Source organism: Schistosoma mansoni, chromosome 7, assembly GCF_000237925.1.
Source record: "Schistosoma mansoni strain Puerto Rico chromosome 7, complete genome".
In the NCBI taxonomy this organism is placed as follows: Eukaryota; Metazoa; Platyhelminthes; class Trematoda; order Strigeidida; family Schistosomatidae; genus Schistosoma; species Schistosoma mansoni.
The window spans coordinates 8,822,243-8,848,869 of record NC_031501.1 but is presented as its reverse complement, the minus strand read 5'-3'; the positions used below and the strand labels follow the sequence as shown (position 1 = coordinate 8,848,869).

Genomic DNA, 26,627 nt, shown 5'->3' with positions numbered 1-26,627 from the left:
TAACTGACGAGTCTCAAATAATATGAAATTTATATCCAATAACCAAACTTTATTCGATCTAAAACTAGGTTGAATATGTTCAGTGTTATTTTACAAATACATTCTCTCCCTTTAATGTCTCACAACAACTGGGCTCTCAAATATCATGAAACTATTCGGTCAGATTTAGACGAAAATTCCTATATTTATAAGGTTTCTTTTTTTAGTAAACTCGTCGTAGTATGGAACTCCTTAGTAGTGCACACCGACGGTCCCGCACAAAAGGGATTCGAACCCATAACCTTCGGTCTCGTGTGAATGCTTAACTTCTAGACAACTGAGCTGGCCAACATCCGACAGTGTTAATGTCTAACTTCAAGCAATCCATGGAATTGCGCCATCGTCTACTATTTATTCTATAGTTAACAAACCCAATAAATTCATTGCCTCAAACGTAGGAATATTTGTTCTTTAGTGCATTGCTAAACATACTGAACATAACAACAATAGACGTCAAGTGAATAAATGTTCGGTTTGAAGACACATCAAACCTTCATTGAATTTGGTCGTTAAATAGTGCCTAACATCACTCTTGTCTATTATATACTACTAACTGTCAATCTAACCAGTAGTCTGGATAACTCAGAATTGTATACAATTTATATGGATGTTAAGAATTTGAAATTGATATATAAGAAACCTTAAACCTAGAACAGATAAATCCATCCTGATTATACTGTAAAACGTCTTATTGACTACTTTAAACTACACTACACTTCAATAATATGCTGAGGAGTCCTGTACTAGGACAAAACAATCATCCAATCCTTCCAAGTTTTCCATGGTCGTCTAGTTATAATCGATTCATGAATTCAAATATACAAAGATTTCCTTCAAATTTATTCACTGAGATTCTACAAATACATTCTTCTTTCTTAATATCTCTGTTGGGGATGTCAAATCCCCAGAACTTACTTGGTAAATGGCTTAATTTTGTAATTTTATTTTGGATAATTGAATTTCTTTGTTTTCGCGCCAACAGAGCTCTTTTCACCTTCGGGTCGAATTTCCCCCTTGTAAAATATCTTAACGCTATTGGTCCATTGTTTCTTTGACTGTGTTATTTTTTAATACTACCCAAGGACAATTCATTACTGTATATATACGTTTGATTTCTTACCCCTTTATTGATTGCTGTGCTTCTGGCAGCTACGGAATATATATTTCTCCGCTTCCAACTTGGACTTCTTACTCTAGTTTTCTGGGTCTGGGTCGCGTCAGAATAGCTAGCTTATCGATCTCAGGTCACAAGTCTTTTGTTTCGTTCGTTAACGAGAAAATCGACTTAGCTCAAGCATGTCAATCTCACATCAACTTGACTCCCAAGTATTATAAAACTATTCAATCAAATTTATATGAAATTTTTTATATAACAAAAAGATTCACTTAAATCAATAACCGCTTCATAAATAACTTCGCCTGTAGCTCTTTTAGAATTACTGTCAATCCAGAGCTTGGGTAAAAGAGGGGGGGGTTGGGTATGATGTTGGCAACCCCAACCTATAGAAAAAATCTTGTTAAACAAATTAAACCATTTAAAGTAAGTTTCATAAATGTTTCCATTCATAATATCACTTTTCAATGTATTCAATATATTGACATTTGAAAAGCAAAAAAAACAACACAAAGGAAACAATTTCTATTTGGAAACATTCAATTGCCATAGCAACATACACCCACGCACACACACACACGCACATACAGAAAACGATACTAGTGAACATTGAAAGAAAGAAAAGACAAAGAAAGAATTGATTATTGATTATCGATTATTGATTACATTGGTTGTGATGGTGCACCTCTTGATGTGAATGCTTTAATTACAGTTGGTGCTGATGTTAATATACCTAATGTAGTAAATAAATTTAATGCAGTAAATATTAATAAACATAAACGATCTAATACACGACATGCTAAACGCCATTCATTTGATGTTTTAATTTCTTTATCTTTATTATGCATACCAGATGTAATAAATTTTAATTCATTTGAAATTTGTTTTAATTTTAATAAAATAATATCAAAATTATTACTATTTTGTTTTAATGGACTAGTACTATTTGGATCCCCACTAATTCGATTTGGAGATGAAAAGATGGTATCTCTGTTAGAGGATGATGATGATGACGGCGACGATGACGACGGTGTTGGTGTTGGTGGTGGTGATGATGATGAAGATAGTGATGAATCCAGTGGAGATTCACCAGATGAGGATAAATGAAATCTTGGGATTGTTTTATTGAAATATTCTAAAAATATAATATATATATATATATAATATAATAATATAATATAATATAATAAATTATCATAGTTGAAATCACGAGTAAATTGAAGCTAGACCATCATGGAAAACCTGGAAACACTGAACAGCTGTTTCGTCCTATCATGGGACTCCTCAGCAATGTACATTCACGATTCCCACACCCGCGAGATTCGAACCCAGAACCTACCAGTCTCGCGCCGGAGCACTTAATCGATAGACCACTGAGTCGACATCCGATGGTGTTGATGTCTAACTTCAAACAGTCCACGAAATTGAGCAACCATTCACCATTCGTGGATTATTTGTAGTTAAACCTTAAAACCATTGTATGCCAGCTCAAAGGTTCAAGAGGTTAAGCGCTCGAGTGCAAGACTGATAAGCCCTTGGTTAGAATCGCACGAGACGGGATCGTGGATGCGCACTGCTGAGGAGTCCCACAATAAGACGAAACGGTTATCCAGGACCCCAAATGCCTTGGTACGGCTGAGAGTGGGGAGAGTCCACTCACCCTCTCCAAATGCTCTCACATGGTCACGCGTATATAGCCTCTCCCAGGGAAGTCCTACTCACTGCCTTCTCGTGGCACTACTGTTGTTTACGAAATTGAGAGGACAAAAAGCGAATATCCGGCAGGAGCTTTAACCTGCTTGGTGGACTCGGAAAGTTCACCTAGGAGAGTTGAAAAACCCTCATTCCAAAACAATGCTGCACATGGGCTGACTCCAGTATCCTGAGGGAACAAATGGCGTATGAATCAATCGTTGGTCACCAGCTACCATGGGACCGCATCTCCTCACGATGCTCCACTGCCTTGTGGATCAAACCTTTAGATCAAAGGTTCCGGGTATGATCCCCTAAGAAAATCACCTGCTTCAGTTTGGGCACCTGGGCAGTATCACAGCCCTTACACGAATCAAATAAGACTTGTGCGGCGCATATGTATCTGGTGCCTCTTTGTATCAATATTTATGTGTTCAAATAAAATAAATAAATAGTTTGCAAATTAACTATTTATTGTATGGTTTGTTAGATTTTAGTGAGATAGTCTAGAATTTTGTCCTCAAATGCATTCGATTGTCCTCATCTCTGTTCTTGTTCAATACACTACCATGACGTTGATTCATTTATTATGCATCTTATTTATTCTGTCTTTTACTGAACTAATTAGAGACAGCGATTTGAATGGATATTCCTTAACTCTAGATCACTTACTTCCTCACTCATTCACTCACTCACTCACTCATTCACCCACCCACTTACTTACTTACTTACTTACTTACCTACTCACTTACTTACTTACTTACTTACTTACTTACTTACTGAATGAATGAATGAATGAATGAAGGAATGAATTGGTTAAAACATTCCACAAATAAGAAACATCCTATTAACTTACTTGATTGTTCAGTTATATTTTGTTATCAAACAATTGAATGTATTTTTCTGTAAAATATTCGAATGTAGACTAGAAATGTTTTGCGTAGTATTAGTATTAGTAGTATGATAAGGCATATTATTCAATGGTTTACCTAATACATCTGTTGATAATCGATAATGATCATGATCGTGATCCAGATCATGATCATCAGTGAAATAATTTTGTTGAATTCTACTTTGTAATTCAGATTTCAGCTTGAATTGATTGATTAATAAAGATTTTTTCATATTACTATTATGATTATGATTATCATGTTTTAATGTTTTATGGATTATAACTGTTGGACGAAATTCTGAATTCATATCAATGATATTTGACCAAACTGTCGGATTCCTTGCATTATTACTACTAATACTACTACTGATATTATTGTGAGTAGTATTGTTAGTAGTAGTAGTATTATTATTATATGAATAATTCGATTGGATGTAATGGCTTTTATCATCATTATCATCATCATCATATTGTTCCATTTGATAAGAATTTTCACTTGGTATTAATTTTTCTTTAGAATTTTTTAAAATTTTTTCATTTTTTTCATCCATATTATTATTAGAAGGATCAGTTAGATCATGATCAATACGTAGAATACTTGCTAACCATGTATTAATCAATATTTCAATCTATAATCAATAATAATAATAATAATAATGAGCATAGCAACAACAACAAAAAACAAAAAAAAATTTTTTTTTAGTGAAAACAGATCAATATTACAAAAAATAGTAGTCAAGAGGTAATATCGATTAGGTAATGTATTAATTCTAATAAAATTTGATCTAATTGTTATGTCCAGATAAAAACAGTGAATGGTAACTCTTAAGGACTATTTATAGACCAATACTATGATACATTGACGTTTGAAGTGGATCGGACATACATTAAAGAAATCACCAATGTGTATTACAAGGCAAGTCCTAACATGGAATCCGGAAGGGAAGCGAAAAAGAGGAAGGCCAAAGAACACATTACGTCGGGAAATAGAAGCAGATATGAAAAGAATGAATAACAATTGGAAAGGAAGGCTCAGGACAGAGTTGAATGGAGAATGCTGGTGAGCGGCCTATGCTCCTCGACGAGGGATAACAGGCGTAAGTAAGTAAAACTATGATACATATATTCTTATTGTATAATTGTTAACTAACTAAACTACTTATAGTCATGTCCCTCTTATTATGAGCCTCATTTTGACCCATAGATTATTATCATACGATTTGCCGTTCTTGAGTTATCCGCAGTCTATTAATTACTGATCCCCACATTCACAGCCACATTTGGCCGAATCTTGTACGAATGTTGTTTCCTATTTTATGGTACGATGTCATCAGTTTGATTGGTATATAAACTCAGTATGCTTAAGAATAATGATTCATATTGCAGAGGGTGTTATTGGTGTTCTCGATTTAACTGGTTGGGCTAGACAGAAAGCAGAACCGACAAGTGCTCTAGACTGCTCGTACGAGTTTCGTGTGCCAGTGGTCTGATCAATAAATCACTGTTTATCTAATTGGCGGTTATTATCAGGTTATACATTAAGAGGGCATCCAGACAGGCCACAAGTTATAACAATTAGCGTTCTCAAGATATAATAAATTCATAAGTATTCACAGTTTCATTGTTGTCTATCTTGAAATAGGAAGTAAACCGGTTAATTTTTATTAGTTGAAGACTAGACCTTCACGTTTCACATAAAATGTTTAACCATTGAACCACTACGTTTGTGTATGATGGTAAACGTTTCAAAGTTTGATCTACACGCAACAAAGTGAGGTGATCATCTAAAGAAATGAGTGACTATAATTTCAATCTCAATATGGTTGAACTTCATCGGTCATTACTTCCTATTGGAACTTAAGGAACTCCTCTCGAACTTATTCATGAGCATTACTACAATATTAATGAAGGGACTTTAAGACGATTATTTTGATATTTTCATAGTTGAAATCATGAGTCAATTGAAGCTAGACCACCAGGAAAGACCTCGAAGCACTGGACGGCCGTTTCGTCATATTATGGGACTCCTCAACAGTGTGCATCCACGATCCCGCACTCGTGAGATTCGAACCCAGGATTATTATTGTTGTTTATCGTAGGAGACCTGGAGGTCCTGCGTTCTATCCAAAATGTAGTTGTGTGTGCGTACTGATAGGGAAGTCCTACGCTATGGAGAAAGAGCTGTTCATTTCTCTGTGGTTTTCATTAACTAAAAATGATAAGTGAATCCATATTGAAAAAATACAACCAATTATGCGCAATGTAGAGCCTGACACCACATTGGCACAGAGATAAAATCATCAATCCAAGAGTAGTTGCATTATCATTAGTAGTAATATTAGCAGTATAGTCAGAGCGAAATGTTAAGAATGTCAAAGAGAAATAAAAGATATAAGGACGTTTCGGGGATCAGGTTCTCAGAGAAGAAAAATGTTTGTGAGAGAACGAGTTTGAGCCATATTATCCAAACATTAGTTACGATAACCATGCGCACCCCAACCAGATAGTCTTCAACCTCCATAACGACTCAGTTTAATTGTGAATGACTTAATAGACTGTTGCCACGTTTAAGTTTGGCCACTGCTAGCTTACTCCTGTACTAAACACTGTTGTCAGTCGAGATAGGTAGTAGTTGGGAATATGTAATCTTTGTCCTAACCACCTAAGCTAACGAAGATTTCTTAGTTAGTACGTCAACAGATTAGCCATCTTTAAATAGTAGCTTTTACCCAACTTAATCAGAGGTTTTTAAGGCATATTTTATAGCGAATATTATTCAAGGATTTGAAAATTTCATAAACTTACCCACCATGGTACATAAACAATACCTCCTGTATGATGATGACAATTTAGTAAAACCACAGCGCATACCAATGAAAGTGAACAAAGGATCATTGTGCATGTGAAATATAAGACTATTGACAATTGAACAGTTTGATTGATGTGAAATGAAAAATAGAAAATAAGAATACTTGAAGGCAAATATCAGTCAACAAAATTCTAATTAATGTGACAATTTATTTTATATTATTTGTTTAAATCTTCTCATTGATGTTCAGGACTGCGACGAATCAGTCTCTTATTGGCATATGTACATCAGGTACAGATTGCCTCGATATTGCCTGAAGTCACAAGCTTTATAAGCAAAGATGGATGGTGGCTGGCAGTGGAATCAAGAACGCGCGTTTCGTCCTACTTTGGGACTCATCAACTGGATGTGTCTGAATCTCAGAATTGATGTCCATTCAGCAACTTGAACCCAGTACCATTCGCTTCAAAAGCCATCACGTTATCTACTTAGCTACTAAGTCCTGATAGCCAACGGGATGAAGTCTTGGAGTGAACATGAACTCTGGAAAGCAGGTACATCCGGCGGATGAGTCTCAAGTAGAACGAAACGCGCGTCCTTGATTCCACTGATAGCCACTATCTATCTTTGCTTATAATTAATGTGATTTTTATGTCAAATCATCACTAGCCTAATAGGCTTATCATCATAATACATATATGGTTTGTTTAATAGGTGCACGAACTAAGTTACTAAAATTTTTAGCTATGAATATAATCAGATAAACGACTAACCATATTTTACTTGAATGATCATCACCTGAAGGGCTTAAACCCTAACAGAGTCTTGAATGAACCCTATTGAGAAACTTCACATTTTCATGAAAAACCTGTCCAGTGTTTCCTATTTTTCAATGACCATTCAGATTCAAATAGTCGTTCGTGTTCGATCCATGACTCTCAGTATAAGGATGGCTCGTTGGCGAACTCAAGGAAGCCTCGAGGAGCTCAGAAAGAACCGAAGACATTCCGTCCAGTCACCACTAGAGGAACGTTCTAGAATGTGTAGCTTCTCTATTGGATGGTTAAGAAGGACCCCTTATGTGACTATCGGCTGTCGGAAATGGTGATTTACTTTCAGCCAAAAACTATAAATACATGAGATTCCTGTACTATATTTGACACTGTGTTGGCGATAACATTCCTACTTACTAGTCTTCTGTCTTCTCTCTTGCGATGTTGCGGGTTCGAATCGTTCAAATAGTCTAGCAGTACGCAGCATAGCAAGAATCTAAGCTCTAGATATAACACTCAGCAAATTCTTTGTTGATGTTAAGTGGCTACATTCAGATTGCAAGAAGATACTGAGGTCTAAGATTTTTGCAAGCTCATTTCATCAACAAAGGTTATTTATATTTTTTGAAGCCAGTATCATAGTGATGGATATTACAAATGAACTACCCAGGCTACGATATATCTCATGATGAATTTGAATACCAAGATTAATCTGTCACATGGGTACTAACTCATCTCATTTTAATGGTACTTCAGTCAAATCTTGCTTCCAAGCTATGAAAATCAATAGTTTTAAAATATACTCATAACTATTATAACATAAATCGTAGAAGTCTACCCGCAGTTAGTGCTGATGATGTCGTTCAGAAGGACGATGAAAGCTCCACGACCAAACTATCCAGCTCAGAGAACAAAACTCCATCGAAAAAATGACATAAATTGTCTTTAATTAATTATAATTATATATATAAATTATTAAATATTCATATAAACTAACCAAGTACAGGATTTCCTGACGATGTTTGTGGTAATTTATCAGCTACTAATTGCAACAACATTGTCAATGAAAGTAGAGTGGTAACACCTGTTGGAAAACAAAAACAAAGGCTTAGGAACAGATCAAAGTTACTTACATACTTACGCCTGTTACCCCTCGTCGAGGAGCATAGGTCGCACACCAGCATTCTCCATCCAACCCTGTCCTGGGCAATCCTTTCCAGTTCTTTCCAGTTAACATTCATCCTTTTCATATCTGCTTCTATTTCCCGGCGTAGTGTGTTCTTTGGCCTTCCTCTTTTCCGTTTCCCTTTCGGATTCCAAGTTAGGGATTGTCCTGTTATGCACATTGGTGATTTCCTTAATGTATGTCCTATCCACTTCCAACATCTTTTCCTAATTTCCTCTTCAGCTGGAAGCTGGTTTGTCCTCTCCCATAAAACTCTGTTGCTGATAGTATCCGTCCAGTGAATGTTGAGTACTTTGCGCAGACAACTATTTATAAATACTTGTACCTTCTTGACGATGGATGTAGTAGTTCTCCACGTTTCAGCTCCGTACAGTAGAACTGACTATGTTGGCGTTTGTATTGAAGATTCTCACTTTGAAATTAGTTGACAGTTGTTTTGAGTTCCATATGTTCTTCAATTGTAGAAATGCAGTCCTTGCTTTGCCAATCCTCACCTTTACATATGTATCAGATTCTCCTTGTTTATCAATGATGCTTCTCAGGTACGTGAATGTTTCCACCTCTTCCAGAGTTTCGCCATCAAGTGTGATTGGGTTGGTGTTCTCCGTGTTGTATTTAAGAATCTTGCTTTTTCCTTCTTGTATGTCGAGGCCTATTGATGCAGAGGCTACTGCTACATTAGTTGTCTTTGAATAGATCAAAGTTAGCAGATAGAAATTGTAAATGAAAACTTGAACAAAAATATGTTGAAATGCTCCAATTTTTGGATAATAAAGGCAGAATCAATCAATAAAAATACAGATGTAACCGTAGTTGAGAGATCTAAATTCCAAGAAGGTAGAAGTGATAGATATGGCGTCTTAAGGTCATATGGAAGTGTGAAGTACTATCATGAATAAGTGATTATGAATAAACAGTTTATTCACATAGTCAATATCACCAGTCAGTTATCTTTGTATGATCATGTCACTACCGTACATGTATACGCATAAATTGCGTAAGTAATCTTTTGGCCTTTATCAAAAGGCTTAGTACATATTCGTGATCTTTTCACTTTCATAGCTAACTAAGTGAAGCATTAGAAAGAGTGAAATAGGAAATGAATCGTAGGGACAAATGATAACATCAATTCATTTTTTCCTTAATACACTACCATTCATGGCCATGGGAGCTTTCTGAAGAGGATTTTGAAGGACACCGTTCTATTACTATAACCCTTCACACATGCAAATTTAATTAATTGATTTATTTTATCAAAGGAAATTAAAAGATCTTTGTGACTGACTGTTTTGTCAGGCATGATTAACATGTTTAGTATAGGATTGTAGAGATTATTATGTTTTTGATTGACATCATGAACCGATTCATATGAGACTGTAGGGCCAGTGAATTGTCACTGAACCCTAGCCAAATCATCCGGTAGTTGGGTCACTAAATATCGAACAGATCATCGATCCCCGTCAAGGTCAAGGACAATCAACGCGCATCAGTTAATCATACACCATGGACTGGCTCATGCGGCAGTGGTTCTACTTTCGTTTGTATCTACTTTAACTAATATATTCCTGTAATAGCGTCCTTTGTGTTGTACAGTCTTCAGCGCATCCATGGTGCCTTGATACGTCGATGGGGCAATCCACGTAAGGTGCTGATCGCGAGGTGTGACTTCGAAGTTAGCTTGTTCGTTACACCGTTCCCGTTTAACTCGAGTAGGCCTCCAATCATTCGACATAGATCATCAACTTTGATGGTCTACAAGACCACTATTGAAAACCTTGAAGTACTGAACTGCCGAAGGCCCTGGGTTCGAACCTCACGATCGAGATTGTGAATGCGCACTGCTGAGGAGCCCCACAATAGGATGAAACGGTCGTCCAGTGCTTCCAAGTTTTCCTTGGTGGTCTAGTTTCAATTGACTAACGCTTTCAACTTGAACAACATTATTACTTATAAATAGTATAGTTAGATAATAGTTCATAAATATATGTATTGTATACTCTTTTCTCATCTATTTCTCACTTACCTAATACAATTTTCTCATTTGCTTCAGGTGGTAAAGTGAATACAAGTAATGCCATCATTGACATTATCATACATGGTATAATAATATTGAACATATAATATAATGCCCGACGTTGCATATAAACATAAATAGTAACATCAATGTATGTTTGGTCTTCACCTCCATAAGTTTGTATATTACGTTTAATGGAAGCACCTAAATGGTTGGTTTATTGGATTTGATAATGGAAAACAAATCAAATATGGAAATATTTTGGTAAGTATGTTACATAATGTAAATATTAGAATTTGGTTAGATTTTAAACAGCGGCTAGTCGAGGAATCTCCAATAAATCTTTCATACTTTATGTGACAATTCAGCTGGATACATCTCTATCTCTTAATTAGTATAGAATAGATAGAATATGACTAGCTATGGTATTCAGTTAGTCAGTCAGTCAGTCAGTTACAACGTAGAACTAGGTACATATATGCATCGATCCAAGTTGCCATACCTCGTTAACACAACAAGATGAACACCGGATTCATAGAAGTAGTTAATTTAGTGGTGGTAATATATAAAAGAAAGATTGTATATAAAGATATAGTATAGGAAGAAAGACAGATATGAAGCAATTTTATTCTCACGGTTTAAGGGAAGACAGAAAGTGTATACACCTACGCCATTGTGATCGATTCTGAGACATGTCACCTAGAGTCTCCAACCATTGGTTACGATAGTCACCTAAGGTATTCAGGATACATGTTTCATTTTATTTAGGAATTGTCAGCTGGGAAATATCAACAACGAGATAATCCTGAGAACCATTTCAAAATGAATTACATATATAGTGAATAAAGACTAAGTTACTTACTTACTTACTTACTTACGCCTGTTACTCCAAATCGAGCATAGGCCGCCGACCAGCATTCTCCAACCCATTCTGTCCTGGGCCTTCTTTTCGATTTCTATCCATTTTTTGTTCACTCTTCTCATGTCTGTCTCCATTTCTCGGCGTAATGTGTTCTTTGGTCTTCCTCGTCTCCTTTGACCTTCAGGATTCCATGTGAGGGCTTGTCTTGTGACACAATTGGGTGATTTTCTGAAAGTGTGTCCAATCCACTTCCAGCGCTTCTTCCTGATTTCTTCCTCGGCTAGAATCTGGTTTGTTCTCTCCCACAGTAATTTGTTGCTGATTGTGTCTGGCAAGCGGATCCGAAGTATCTTGCGTAGACAGCTGTTAATGAACACTTGTATCTTCTGGATAATGGCCTTCGTAGTTCTCCACGTCTCCGCCCCATACAGTAGAACTGTCTTGACATTTGTATTGAAAATTCTAACCTTGGTGTTGGTTGACAATTGTTTTGAGCTCCAGATGTTTTTCAGTTGTAAATATGTTGCTCTTGCTTTGCCGATCCTCGCCCTCACATCTGCATCTGATCCACCGTGTTCAGCAAAGACTCAGTTAGCCGAAACCAATTTATTCTTTAGTGCAAAATTACAGAAGGTCTCTGTACAGTATAAAAACCATACATTAAATACATCATCTCTATATCTTTCATCAGTTCTCTCTTACATGCTTCATCGTTCCTTTATTCCAGTTGCTATTACAATTGATCTCTGTTTTCTTTTCTGTCCTCTTCAATTCTATCTTGTCAATCTTTTGCTGCCAGACATAACACTTCTGGCTGATGTCGCATGCTACTTATATTTCTCAACATAAGTAGCATAAGTAGCATGGACGCAAGGGGGTAAAAGGTGTAAGCGAGTAAAAAAGTAAGTAAGTAAGTAACCTTAAATTCTATAGTTAAGACATTTGATAAACCCAGTTCATTTATTTATCAAATATTATCATATATATAAAAACTGGTTCAATCATAGTTGACTTACTTTCTAAAGCCCATTCACTATGAGCTAAATAAGCAGATAAATCAACATCATTCATATAATGACATGGTTGATCTACATCTTCAGTTTCATTATCACATTGTAATTTTAAATCTACTGTATTTCCTTGATAAGTCCATGTTCCAAGTTTCATTATACAATTCTAGATGATGATGATGATAACAGTGATGATGGTAATAACAATAATAGGAATAATAATAAACAAAAATATTGGTTCAATCAGAATATCAGTATAGGGTTGTTAAGTTTTTGTTAAGTTTTGAATGAGATCACGATTGGATCATTGTTAGACTATCATTGAAAACCTGGACCGAAGGTCCTGGGCTCGAAACCCACATGCGGGATCGTGAATATGCACTGCTCAGGAGTCTCATACTACGACGAAACGTCCATCCATCGCTTCCAGGTTTTCAATGGTGATCTAACATTGATCTCGGTCAAAATCAGAATATGATATTCGAAAGCGTTATACTAAAGTTCTTATCGGTTCACCAAGAATAATAGCTTCTCTCTTAACCCAGACGGTTTAGTCCAGAACGCCAATATCAACCCCCACGATACGAATCATATATATTTCAAAAACACTCAGTTTATATACAAACAAACAAACAAACTAGACCGTATCATATCATAGAATAGAAAATAACAATAATACAAGATCAAGCCCAAAAGTGGTTGTAGGTGTGGGAGACAATGTAGCTAATAAATTGAGAATAACTCAGGTATAGTAAATCGTATAGTAGTAGTCAACAGATTGAATGAAAGCTTATAATTAAAGGAATATGAATATAGATAGAATATAGTTACTTGGTAGTTATCCAATAGGACTATATGTGATAATAGTCTATAAATGGATCCTAGCAGTTACCAATCGTTTATTCTTCGTTAGAATATAAGATATTAGAAATACATGAATATAAGAGAAAATCTGAAATTTCTGAAAGTATTTTGAAGGAAAATTACTTTGTTTACATTAACATGTGGGTGTGTGTCTCGCTCTGGTGCGAAACTGGTAGGTCCTGGGTTCGAATCTCGTGAGGCAAGGTCGTGTATGCGCACTGCTGAGGAGTCCCACGATGGGACGAAACAGTCGTCCAGTGCTTCCAGATTTTCCCTGGTGGTCTAGCTTCAACTGACTCATTCTTTCAACTTTGAAAATACTGAAATCTCCACAAAAACCCCTTCTGAAAATAATTTAGTCCTAATAGTTAGCTAACTTTTGACCTCATTTATCATTTCTGTATCCTTAATAGTTCAGAAATTACAGTTAATTAATCATCAATGACAAATACACTACAATTATGTAATTAGTTGTGATATGTTGGGGTCATCTGTTTTCCTCGTATAATAACCATATTATTTAACAGTTTCATTGATACAAACCATGCTTCGGTTTGGGCACCCGGGCAGTATCGTGGCCCTCAGACAGATCAAATGAGATTTGTGTGGCGCATATATATCTGGTGCCCCTTTGTACCAATATCTATTATTCGGTTCACTAATGTTTGGATTTGTAGGCTGTGAATGAAAGAATTGCATGTTACGAAGACGGTATCATAGTCAGTGGATTCAATTTCATCAATAAAGATTTTGGATATCTGTGAGAATATTTTTCATGTAATAAGGGATCCTACGAAACATGACTAAGTTACACTGATTGATTATTGAGTAGTGACCAATGTTATGTTGATCGGCGAGACCATAATTTATGAACGAGCCAATCAGAAGAGTCTGAGGGATTTCAAGGCCACGGTGCCAGTTTCAGTACCTGATGCTCATGTATGATCGGTTCATAGAGGATTTTAGAGAAGACTTGACAATTAGGCGGCTACAACAAATGAAACTATTAAGAAGTTGCTGTATTTGTAATTACGAGTATTAAATGACTTGTAGACCTTGTGCAGACTACCGTGATGTTGTCCTTCGATGTAATATATGTTGAAGGAAGACGTTTGCTAGAATAGGAACCTTTATCGCTCGATCCAGATTGAGATAAGCTATATTGTAATGATTGCCGCGAACTGTATAATAAAAGCACCAGTAACATTGGCTGCAATATTTGCAGATGTTACTGAAGCTTCGGCTGTTCGGTGGTATGAGTATTGTAGGGACATATCCATAATAAAGATAATAAACTTACACAACCGGAGTACACACAGACAATAATGAAACTATGTGGTCGAAACTGAGAGGGTTTTTGTGACCTTATTATGACTCCAGAGACCAACTATTATGGAGCCATATGGATGAGTTCCTCTACCTTATGCATTACGATTTTGGAACCTTTGAATCTTTTTCTAACCTTGACAAGCTTTTGGACCATATAAAAGAAGTGTATCCACTTTAATTCTTTGGTTTTGTAGAATATATTTTTACTTTATGCTGACTGTTTACTGACTGGTTAACATTTCTCAAGGTCACTTAAGATTCGTTCAAAGGTCGTCCATAAATTATAGTCTCGCCATGTTGACCTAGTCCTTGTAGTAGCTAAGTGGATAAAGAGATGGCGTTTGAAGCGAACGGTACTAGGTTCGAGTCCAAGAGTGAACATCAACCCTTAGATGCAGGTACATCCAGCTGACGAGTCCTGAATAAGACAAAACACGCGTCCTGGATTCCACTACTAGCCACTATCCATCTTTGCTCATAAACAGTCAGTTCCTAAAGTATGAATACATAAATAAACACAAACACATATATATATACATTCATTACTAACCTGTGAATCAAATGGAAACCAATTCACTTCAATATCACAAATAGAATGAAATAAACCAGGTGGTACCCATTGAATATGTCCATTATTTCTAACAATTACTTTAGTTGGAAAAATTTGATCAAATTTTTCGCTAGCACTAAAACAATAAGTTATAAAGAAGAAATGATGATTATTCATTAGTGAAGATCTTCACTGATGAAGTGTATTGGATAGCTTGTATTTCATGAGATTAGAGCTTTCCTAATCTAAGTCTATCCCTAATCAATGCCAATTGTTTTTGACAGATAAAGTTAAAGTGTATGTTATGCTGTAAGTTACTGTAGGAGACAACAAACCAGATTCCAGCGGAAGAAGAAATCAGGAAGAAGCGCTGGAAGTGGATTGGGCACACTTTCAGAAAATCACCCAATTGTGTCACAAGACAAGCCCTCACATGAAATCCTGAAGGTCAAAGTAGACGAGGAAGACCAAAGAACACATTACGCCGAGAAATGGAGACAGACATGAGAAGAGTGAACAAAAAATGGATAGAAATCGAAAAGAAGGCCCAGGACAGAATGGGTTGGAGAATGCTGGTCGGCGGCCTATGCTCGATTGGGAGTAACAGGCGTAAGTAAGTAACAGTATATTATGCTGTACTTAGTCTGTGAGCATTTGAGTGTAATAACCTCCAAATTGTATTCAACGCTATTTAGGCAATAAATTTAATTGCACTTTGTTACCTACATTACTGTTACGTATCACCTCCTGTAAAACAGTGACAAGTTTTTGGAACAACTACCGGTGTCTATAACTAAAGAAGTTATGGGACAGAGGTGAAACGTATGAGTACGGGCTTTGGTATGCGAAGTTGCTTTTATTTAACTACAGAAGAAAAATGGACGATCTCTTCACAGTAAACACATGAATTAATTCAGACTATCTAAACAAAGTGATCCTACCCAATGGTTATCTTAGTAATCCAAGAGGGAATCCTAAGAGAAGAGTAAGAAAGTTGTTGAATATTAAATGTTAAATGATCTAAAAAAACAAACTGTCCGAATTTCTTCCGGTGCATCACTAGACCATATCCGATATTCAATAAACTTTTCTTCCCTCATCCAACATTAGGTATCAAGGTAAACAGTAGTTGGGCTGACGTAACACTTAAACCAACTTCCTATGACCAGACATTAGTAACTAACGTATAACATTTATTTCTGAAGGTCACATTTCACAGACATAAAGAAAATGGAGTATACTGCTGAACAAAGTGCCCATCCTTTAATTACGAGATTAAAATCTCATCAACCCTATAAGTAACTCAAGTTCAGTTCTACCCGAAGTTTGTGCTGACGATGTCGTTCAGAAGGGCGATGAAAGCTCCACGACCAAACCATCAAGCTCAGAGAATAAAACTCCATTAAAGTCACCCACCTGAGCTACAAATCTTCTCCACCATCTCAGGTAACAATAGAAAACGATTATACTAAGCATAAGTTTAATTAAAATCGTTTTCTTTAAAGATGAGTGAGATACTAACGTTGCAAACTAAAATGATCAGAACATATAAACCATTCAAGTCCCGGAGTGAACACCAACTCTGGGATGTAACAAGTAAATCCGACCGAGAGTCCCCAGATAGGACGAAACGTGAGTCCTGGATTCCACTGCTAGCCACTATCCATCTTTGGTTATAATACTTCTGACTTAAGAGAATATTGAGACAATCTGTACAAGATGTATATATGCAGATAAAAGACTGATCAATTATAGTCCTAAACATCAATGAGAAGATTCAAACAAACAATACCAAATCAATCCATTCAATGAAAATTTCCTCGACTCAGTAACGTTACTGTGTGATATTCACAGTTATATAATATACCCTTATGGGCCAGGGTAATCTTTCACTGGTTTTCAGGAGAACCAGACACCATCCAGACTTTCATGCGGCAACCCAAACAGTACAGCTCAATCCCGTTTAGCAGGAGAGCTAGATACTGCCCAGGCTTAACCCAAGCAGTACAGCTCAATCCCGTCCTATAGGAGAACCAGACACTATATAGGCTTCAACGATACAATCCGAACAGTACAGCCCAATCCTGTGGCGCAACAACAGTGAAATGAATACTTAAGTGGAAGCTACTAGACCTCATGTGTTTTGCGTATCAATAATAACAAAAAAATTTCAATATTCCCTCTATTTATGGTGGAGAAAATTGGTAGCTCAGGTGGATGATTTTAATGGAGTTTCGTTCTCTGAGCTGGATGGACATACGCGGACAACTGCGGACACACATTCGACCGAAAAAATGTGGAGATTTTGGATAGAGGCAATTCCAAAAAAACACCACAGATTTTTTAGAAGCTTGGAACTCAGGTTAATCAGCAATAAACAAGCACATTGAAATCAATCCAATTTATCAACCAATCAAGAAAATTATGCACAAATATAGGGACAAAAATCAAACCAATGGGAGATACAACCATGTGAACCATATGTAGAGAAATTCGAACACTTCACTTCTACATGAAGTTTGTGCTGATGATGTTGTTCAGAAGAATGATGAAAGCTCCACGATCAAACCATCTAGCTCAGAGAACAAACCTCCATCGAAATTCCCTCTATTTAGCTTGAATATGACATTATCAAATAGTATAATGTTGTAGGGTAGATATAGGATATCAAAGATAAATTTTCACTTACCTATTGTATAATAGAATATCTGGTTTCCATATTCTCTCTGGTGGTAAATTAATCTGTCGAATATTCTCATAATCACTTGCATTCCAATGAAAATGATAATCTGACCATTTCTAAAATGAAATAGGAAAGAAAGAAATTGATTCTGACCAGTTTGATGGGGATTATGTAATGCCAATGATGTATGCCAACCTTAATTCTTACAGTTAAATCCAAAAAAACTGATTGACTTATTTTCCCCTCAGAAATGAAAGATGATACAATGGATCTAATAGGACCATCGGCAGAATGTTAAGCGCGCTCGAGTGACTAAGAAATAACTTTCTTTTCGCGTCCGGGAGTGAACATCAACTCTGGGATTCAGATACATTTAGTCGACGAGTCCCAAATAAGGAAGAAACCTAAGTCATGTATTCCACTGCTAGCAACCATTCATCTCTACTAATCATAATAATAGCTTTATTCGTTACGAGAAGTTTATTTACCGTAATGAATTCTTAGTATCATTTGCTTAAGATACATTCACCACCATGTAACAAATGCAAGCCCAAATATCAACATTGGGAAAGTAGAAAACTCTAATACTAAATAGTCTCAGAAAATTATAATAAATTCATAGGCGCAATTCAACTCTATTCTTCAATTTGTTACTTACTTAAACACTTACGTCTGTTACCTTCCATGGAGGAGCATAAACCGACCACCAGCATTCTCCATCCAACTGTGTTCTGCGCAATCCTTTCCAGTTCTTTCCAATTGTTATTCATCTTTTTCATCTCTGCTTCTATTTCCCAACATAATGTGTTCTTTGGCCTTCCTCTTTTCCAATTCCCTTCCGGATTCCAAGTTAGCGCTTGCCTCGTGATGAAGTTTGGTGATTTTTTTTAATGTATGTCCTATCCACCTCCAACGTATTTTCCTAATTTCCTCTTCATCTGGAAGCTAGTTTGTTCTCTCCCATAGTAGGCTGTTGTTGATAGTATCCAGTCAACGAATCTTGAGTATCATACGAAGACAATTGTTTATAAATACTTGCATACTTTTGATGATGGTTGTAGTAGTTCTCTTCGTTTCAGCACCGTACTATAGAAGTAACTGTCTTGACATTCGTATTGAAGATTGTGACTTTGGTGTTGGTTGACAGACAGTTGTTTTGAGTTGCATATGTTGTTCAATTGTGAGAAAACTTCCCTTACTTTGTTAATCCTTGCCTTCACGTCTCCATCAGATCCTCCTCGTTCATCGATGAAGATCCTCAAGTACGTGAAAACTTTCACCTCTCCCAGAATTTCTCCACCAAGTGTAATTGGGTTGGTGTTTTCCGTGCTGTATTAAAAAGATTTTAGCTTTTCCCTTGTATATTCTGAGACGTACTGGTGCAGAGACTGCTGCTACACTAATTGTCTTTATCTGCATTTGTTCTCGTGTATGGAATGGAAGGGTCAGATCATCTGCGAAGTCAAAACCGTCTAATTGATCCCGAGTTTTCCATTGTATTCTGTGCTTTCTCTCAGGTGTGACGGTCTTCATAATCTAGTCAACCACCAGAAGAAAGAGAAGGGGGGAGTAAGCAGTCTTTTCTGACTCCTGTCCTCACTTGGACCGCATCTGTGAGCTGTCCCCCCTGCACCACTTTTCAGTTTAGCCCGTTATATGAATTCCACACTTCATGGTGTCGAAGAAGGTTCCATAAGCTTCTCCTATCCACTCTGTCGAACGCCTTCCCATAGTCAATGAAGTCAATATGCAATGACGTATTCCATTCAATTGATTGTTAAACAATAATCCGAAGTGTCGCGATTTGGTCCGCGCAGGACTGATCCCTGCGAAATCCGGTTTGTTGATCTCAAAGTTGGGTATCTACTGAATCTTTCATCCAGTTTAGCAACACTCTGTTGAAAACTTTTCCTGGTACTGACAGTTGTGTGATGCCTCTGTAGTGCTCATACTTGCTCAGATCTCCGTTCTTTGTTATCTTAGTGAGGTGTCCTTTTTTCTATTCCGTCAGCACTTGTTCCTCCTCCCAAATCTTCCTGAATAGAACATGGAGCATTTTTGCTGTTTGTTCTGTGTCTGACTTCAACGCTTCGGCTGTTGTATTGTTGGGTCCTGGTGCTATTATACTCTTTATTTGTTTGGTCACGATGATTTCTTTGATCTTTGGTGGAATGACATCTATAGAAAGCTCTGTGTTCTGCTTCATTGTCCGGTGGATTCAGTGTAACTGGTCGATTCACCTATAAATCCTGTTGTTGTATTGAGGCAATTGTATACTGTTATTAACTTGGATAATAGTAAAGTCCTAAAATACACTTTTCCATTATATCATCAAGCTTATCATAAAAGGATTCAACAGATTAAAATCCGCAGTATGTCCTTAGTACAGTTAGTTATTGTAAAGTAATGAACAATTAGAAGAACTTACTAAATCAAGCCAAAGGATTGTAGATAGAACTTGATTTTTTTCATCCTAAAATGTAAGTTAAGTGTTAATTAACAATCTACTCAATGCAAAATATGAAAATTAAGAGTAAAGTAACATATCCGTCGGCCAGACACTATCAGCAACAAGCTACTGTGGGTGAGAACAAACCAGATTTCAGTGGAGAAAGAAATCAGGAAGAAGCACTGGAAGTGGATAGGACACACATTGAGGAAAGCACTGAACTGCGTCACAAGGCAAGCCCTCACATGAAATCCTCAAGGTCAGAAGAGAAGTGGAAGACCAAAGAACACATTACGCCGAGAAATAGAGACAGACATGAGAAGAATAAACAACAATGGATAGAACTAGAAACGAAGGCCTAGGACAGAGTGGGTTGGAGAATGCTGGTCGTCGGCCTATGTTCCATTGGGAGTAACAGGCATAAGTAAGTAAGTAAGTAAGTAGCATTTCAACTAGTTAGGATTTAAAACACGACACATAGAGCACTAACCAAACTATATTTGATGGACAAATTCTGGAAGACATAAGAACTTTTATATGCTTGGGCAGTATTATTGATAAACAAGGGAAATCTGATTCAGGTGTAAAGAGATAAATTGGCAAAGCAAGAGCAGCACCATTTTTACGATTGGAAGACACCTGAAACTCAGATTAATTGTCAGGCAACACGAAATTCACAATTCTCAATACAGACGTCAACATAGTTCTATTCTACAGAGCTGAAACTTGGACAACTACTACAATCATCATTGAAAAGATATACGTATTTATAAACCGTTATCTGCACCAGATACTTCAGATCCGTTAGTCAGAAATCAACAGTCTACAATCTACTGTGGCAGAGCATAAACTACCTCCTAACTGAAGAGGAAATAATAAAAAACGCTGGAGGTGGATAAGACATACATTTCAGAAATCATGAAACTTGATCACGAGACAAGCCACAAATTAGAATCCTCATGGCAAAAGAATTAAAAAAGACCAAAGAATATATTCAACAGGGAATCGGAAGCAGACCTCAGGTCGGTGGCTTATGGCCCACGAGGAGTAACAGACGCAAGTTAGTAATTAGTAAGGATTTTATGATCAAGGAGTGGTGTCAGTTGGAGATTTGCTGTAAAAAGGAAAATGATAGGTTGGACGAGTCTAGACATATCACATACCTATATTCATATAGCATCTCATGATCAAATGGTGGGTGAAAGATTACACCCTACTTCCTAATTATTCCTTATTCTACTCGTTTGCATATTTGGAAACGTATGTATCTGATTCGAATACTGCAGAACGCAACATAGGGGATTGAGCAACTATATTATTCTAGCTTACGACTCTGCAGTAGTTTGCATCTAAGATAACACACCAGTTCCATACTAGAATTTTCAGGTTTCATAACGACAACGATTATAGTTATTCACTGAGCTGAAGCTCCATGGATCACACTAATTTTATAAAACAGTATGATCCTTAATCAATATCACCGCTGAGTGATTACTTCATTCACAACTTATTTAGTCACATAAGTCAAGGTCACCTTGACTAGAACGATTCAGAGTTCATAATTTCGAAAATAAGCAATACTGAATACATATTCATTATTGATATGGATAGATTTGATTCCTAGTGGAGATGTTATTTTCATCGAGGAATGATAACACTAAAGAAGAACCAATGATAATCTTAGTTGGTTTTCAAACTGATGTAGCTCGGTGCGTGTTATATCCTGAACAGAATTATGGATAGTAACCTCTGAGAACTATTTATGGATCAATATGATATGTGTATTTCCTATTGTATAATTGCTAAGTAACTAAACTATTCATATTCGTGTTCCTTTTATTATGAGCTTTATTTTGACCTATAGTTCATTACTATACGATTTACCATTCCTGAGTTATCCTCAGTCTATTAGTTACTGCTCCCCCACATTCACAGCCACTTTGGGCCGAATCTTGTACAAATGTTATTTTCTATTTTATGGTGCGATGTGGTCTGTCTGTCTGGTATATAAACTCAGTATGTTTGTGAATAATGATTCATACCACAGAGGCTGTTATTGATGTTTTGGACTTAACTGGCTGGGCTAGGCAGAAAGCAGGACCAATGAGTACTCTAGACTGCTCATACGGGTTTCGTGTGTCACTGGTCCGATAGATAATTCGATGCTCTCTAATAGGCGGGTAAAAGATATAAGAATCGCCGGCACAATATATAACAGTATTATAAGACAAGAATGAGATCATTTTACCCTACCATAGGGATTCTTCAGAAATACATGTATTTATACTGTAGAATCCTTGTGTTTTATTCAATGATTGTGATTGAGTGATTTTTTTACTATTCATTGGACAAATCGTACTTAGAATGCAGCTTCTGTAGTCTAAGGAATATTCTTATTAGGAGGGGGTTTAGTGGAGGTTTTAGAAATTTTATATAATTGAGATCATGAGTCAATTGAAGCTAAACCATCATAGAAAACCTGGAAGCACTGGAAGGCCGTTTCGTCCTATTGTGGGACTCATTAGCAGTGTGCACTCACGATCCCGCCTCGCGAGGTTCGAACCCAGGAGGAGTCCTACAATAGGACGAAACGGTCATCCAGTGCTTCCAGGTTTTTCATGGTGATCTAACTTCAATTGACTCATGATCTCAACTATTAAATCTTTAATACTATGTTGTGTATATATTCAATCATATGAAATCAATCACTTACTACATCCATTATTTGATTAAGAAAACATTTAAGAAATACTTGTACAGCTTTTCCATCCACTGATACTGGACGTTCCATTGGATTATGTGCATCCCATCGTTTTTGATCAAATAAATATTTTAATAAACGTTTCTCTGAATGACCTGAAAGAACTACTGTGTAAATAAAAAAACAAGAAAAAAATGAATGGGGGTTTGTGGAGATTGTAGTAATTTAATAGTTAAGTGTATGTGTGTGTGTGTGTGCGAAACCGAAGGTCCTGAGTCCGAACCCCTTAGCTGCGGGATCGTAGGTGCGCATTGCTAAAGAGTCCCATCGTATAACGAAACGGCCTTCCAGTGCTTACAGGTTTTTCATAGTGGTCTAGCTTTAATGGGCTCATGAATTCAATTTTCAAATATCTTTATTTAGTCAAGTATATGGTTGATTTAAACAATGACAACGATAAATCAAAGTAAGTTCTGGTACATTATGGATGTTAACGATGAGATTATTTGTTTATCAACTTTGAAAAACAATAGAATTTGTATGTTTTATTTGTAACAGATTGATCTCATTTAGATCGCTACTAAAAATGAGGAAAAACTGGATGTTCGTTTTGTCTTAGAATAGGACTCCTTAACATTGCCCATCCATGAGTCAGTTAGTCAGTCAGCAACAGCGTAGGACCAGGCACATATATGCATCGGTCCAAGTTGCCATACCTCATTAGCACAACAAGATGAACACCGGATTCATAGAAGTAGTTAATTTAGTGGTGGTAGTATATAAAAGAAAGGTTGTATATAAGGATATAGTATAGGAAGGAAGAAAGTTATGAAGCAATTTTAATCTCAAGGTTTAAGGGAAGATAAAGAGTGTATACACCTACGCCATTGTGATCGATTCTGAGACATGTCACCTAGAGTCTCCAACCATTGGTTATGATAGTCGCACGGACCCCAACCAAGTAGTCTGCATCTACCAACATGGCTCAGACTAGAAGTTAGTGACTTCAATCACGTTTCGGTTTGGCTGCCCCTAACTCACTTCCAACCATCCCCAATACTAGTCAGCATAGCGCGTCGTGGTAATCGGTGTACAGGCATACATAACACGTGGCTCAAACATCTTAATCGATGAAGATTCATGACGTCATCAACTGATTTACCATCATTCCCTAATACCCTGTATCTAACCTCACTATTACTTACCCGGTGATCCCAACAGATGCGAGCAATATTTCTCAGGCATCTGTGGTCAAATACTAGTAACCTACGAGTGTCTTCTACTCTTAATGGTCACGTTTCACAGCCGTAAAGTAGAACAGAGTGAATCGCTGTTCAGTCTACTCGTCCCTTAATTGACAGACGGATATGAATTTGAATACAAAATTACAGAATCACTTAGTAAAATCTGAGAAACATACAGTGAATACTTCATTTGCAAAATATCAGCCAGTCGTCTAAGACTTTATTCTTCCTTTATTTCCACACCGATCATTCTCTGTTGTCAATCTCTTCTCTTCAATCTTCTTAACCATCTACCTCTAAATATTTCACTTTCAATTGATGATACATACTACTTATATCTGTCGACATCAGTAGCACACACCACAGCATAAGTAAGTCATTGTTAGTTATAGCTTTTTCATTTTAACCATAAATTTCACAGTAACAAATAACAAGAAGCTTTTTAATCTGCTTTGTAATTAAAAACTATCTCCAACCCTTATTCCCCTTATCAACCATAAAACTCATTAAGTGACATGGTTTTGTGAAGATTTGTTCTTTTTTCTTTTAAAGTGTTATTCATCATAAACAGATATCAGTTAGACAGTATTAGACTTCTGTATCGTCTTGGTTTCGAACTCAACAGGAGAAAGTTCATCATCCAATATAAAGAGGAATAAGTTAAACGATAGAAGAATTCTAAAGTAAAGCATTAATAACATTGGTTAAGGATTGTTATATGACATCAATCGGACGAGAACCGGTGTTTTCAACGTGGTATGATCGCCGGCGTTATATGATATATTGACTTTAGTTTAAAATATGGACAGTTGGAGTTTAACTGTATGTTCTACAGATTATGTGTTCATTATGAGATTTATGAAGTTTTGATTAAGGTCATGAATCGATTGATTTTAGGCAACCATTGAAAATCTAGAAGCGATAGATAGTCGTTTCGTCCTAGCATGAGACTCCTCAGCAGTGAGCATCCTAGGACGGAACAACCACCTAGTGCTTCTAGTTTTTCAATAGTGGTCTAACATCAATAGATTTATGATCTCAATCAATAACTTAACAATCTCCATAACCTCAGACTGATAATATATGAAATTCTCATTTCATTTGTGCACACTTCTTCAACCTCCCAGACAAGAATGAATATAACTATCCAATGCTATTTTAGATTTAATAGTTGAATTCATAAATCAATTAAAGTTAGATCACCAAAGAAATTCTGGAAGCATTGGCCAATTGTTTCGTTATAGTATGGAACTTCTCAGTAGTATGTATCTAAGATCCTGCTCTCGGGATTCTACTAGCGTTTCTTTTTAGTGAGTTCGTTTTCTACAGGATGGGGTCGCTAACCCCTATGCCCAACTCTCCTCCCTTTACTCAGGCTTGGGATCGGCAGTAACTCTAGAAGAGTTACAGGAGGAGTTGGGATTCCACTTCTTATGGTAAATATATATACACATTTACACACACACACACACATGAAATATACATTTAACTAACCTTTATCAATCCATGAAATCAATAGAATATGATACAAAATGTTATATAATTTATACATTATAGTTTATAGTAATGACAAATTGTTATGTAATCCGATTACATCCATATTACAGTAGCCAAAGTGACAACACCATCATTCATCTAAACAGTTTTTTTCCCTTTATATATTGATTGACTAGTCAATCAATATAAGTGTGTGTGTGTGTGTCGATCTATACACAGGGGGTTATATCATTTATCCTATCAACTTTCGTTCAAAATATTAGAAGGCAATTTATTCTCCTATTTTTTTGACCTGTCTATCCACTCTCAATTGTTTTAAAGTATTTAATTGAATGGATAACATAACAAAAAAGAGATACAGACATGTAGGAGTAAAAACAGATTCAATAGAGAGAGGGGGGGATAAATGAAGTATTCTCTTTATTGTTCAAATGAATGATGGATATTATTTAATTAGATGTTTTGTACAGATGTTTTGTGTAAGGAAAATATTTAGAAAGCGCCAATGCCCGGGGTTTCCAAACCGAAGAACATGGTTTTCTTAGAGGGCCACTTGCTGAACATTTGATCTACAGATCTAATCCACAAGGTGGTGGAACAACGTTCGGTAGTGACCAACAATATGTTCATATGCTATTTGTTTCTTCAGGATCCTGGAGCCCATATTCACTATAGGTTTGGAATCAAGGTTTCCCAAATCCTCTATACAGATACTCCATGTACACTAACCTGGTTAAAGCTCCTACTGGACATTCGCTTTTCGTCCTCTCAATTTCGTAAACAACACAGTTGGTACGAGAAGGCAGTGAGTAGGACTTCCCTGATAGTGGTTGTATGCACGTGACCATGTGAGAGGATTTGGAGAGAGAGAGCTGACTCTCCACACTCTCGGCCGTACCAGGGCCTTTCGGAGCTTAAT

General features: G+C 36.6%; 1 protein-coding gene across 1 annotated transcript; it reads right to left on the bottom strand.

Annotated features, from left to right (window-relative positions):
• Positions 1 to 1,815: 1,815 nt before the first annotated feature.
• On the bottom strand, positions 1,816 to 25,763 carry Smp_139330 (nAChR subunit (ShAR1-beta-like); the record flags this gene model as incomplete). The annotated part of the gene is made up of 11 exons (XM_018798781.1): positions 1,816 to 2,288; positions 3,835 to 4,366; positions 6,543 to 6,652; positions 8,317 to 8,403; positions 10,529 to 10,723; positions 12,398 to 12,557; positions 15,135 to 15,270; positions 17,824 to 17,933; positions 20,246 to 20,290; positions 22,980 to 23,134; positions 25,706 to 25,763. 11 exons carry the CDS (start codon positions 25,761 to 25,763, stop codon positions 1,816 to 1,818), a joined length of 2,061 nt encoding a protein of 686 aa, XP_018653689.1.
• Positions 25,764 to 26,627: the final 864 nt, after the last annotated feature.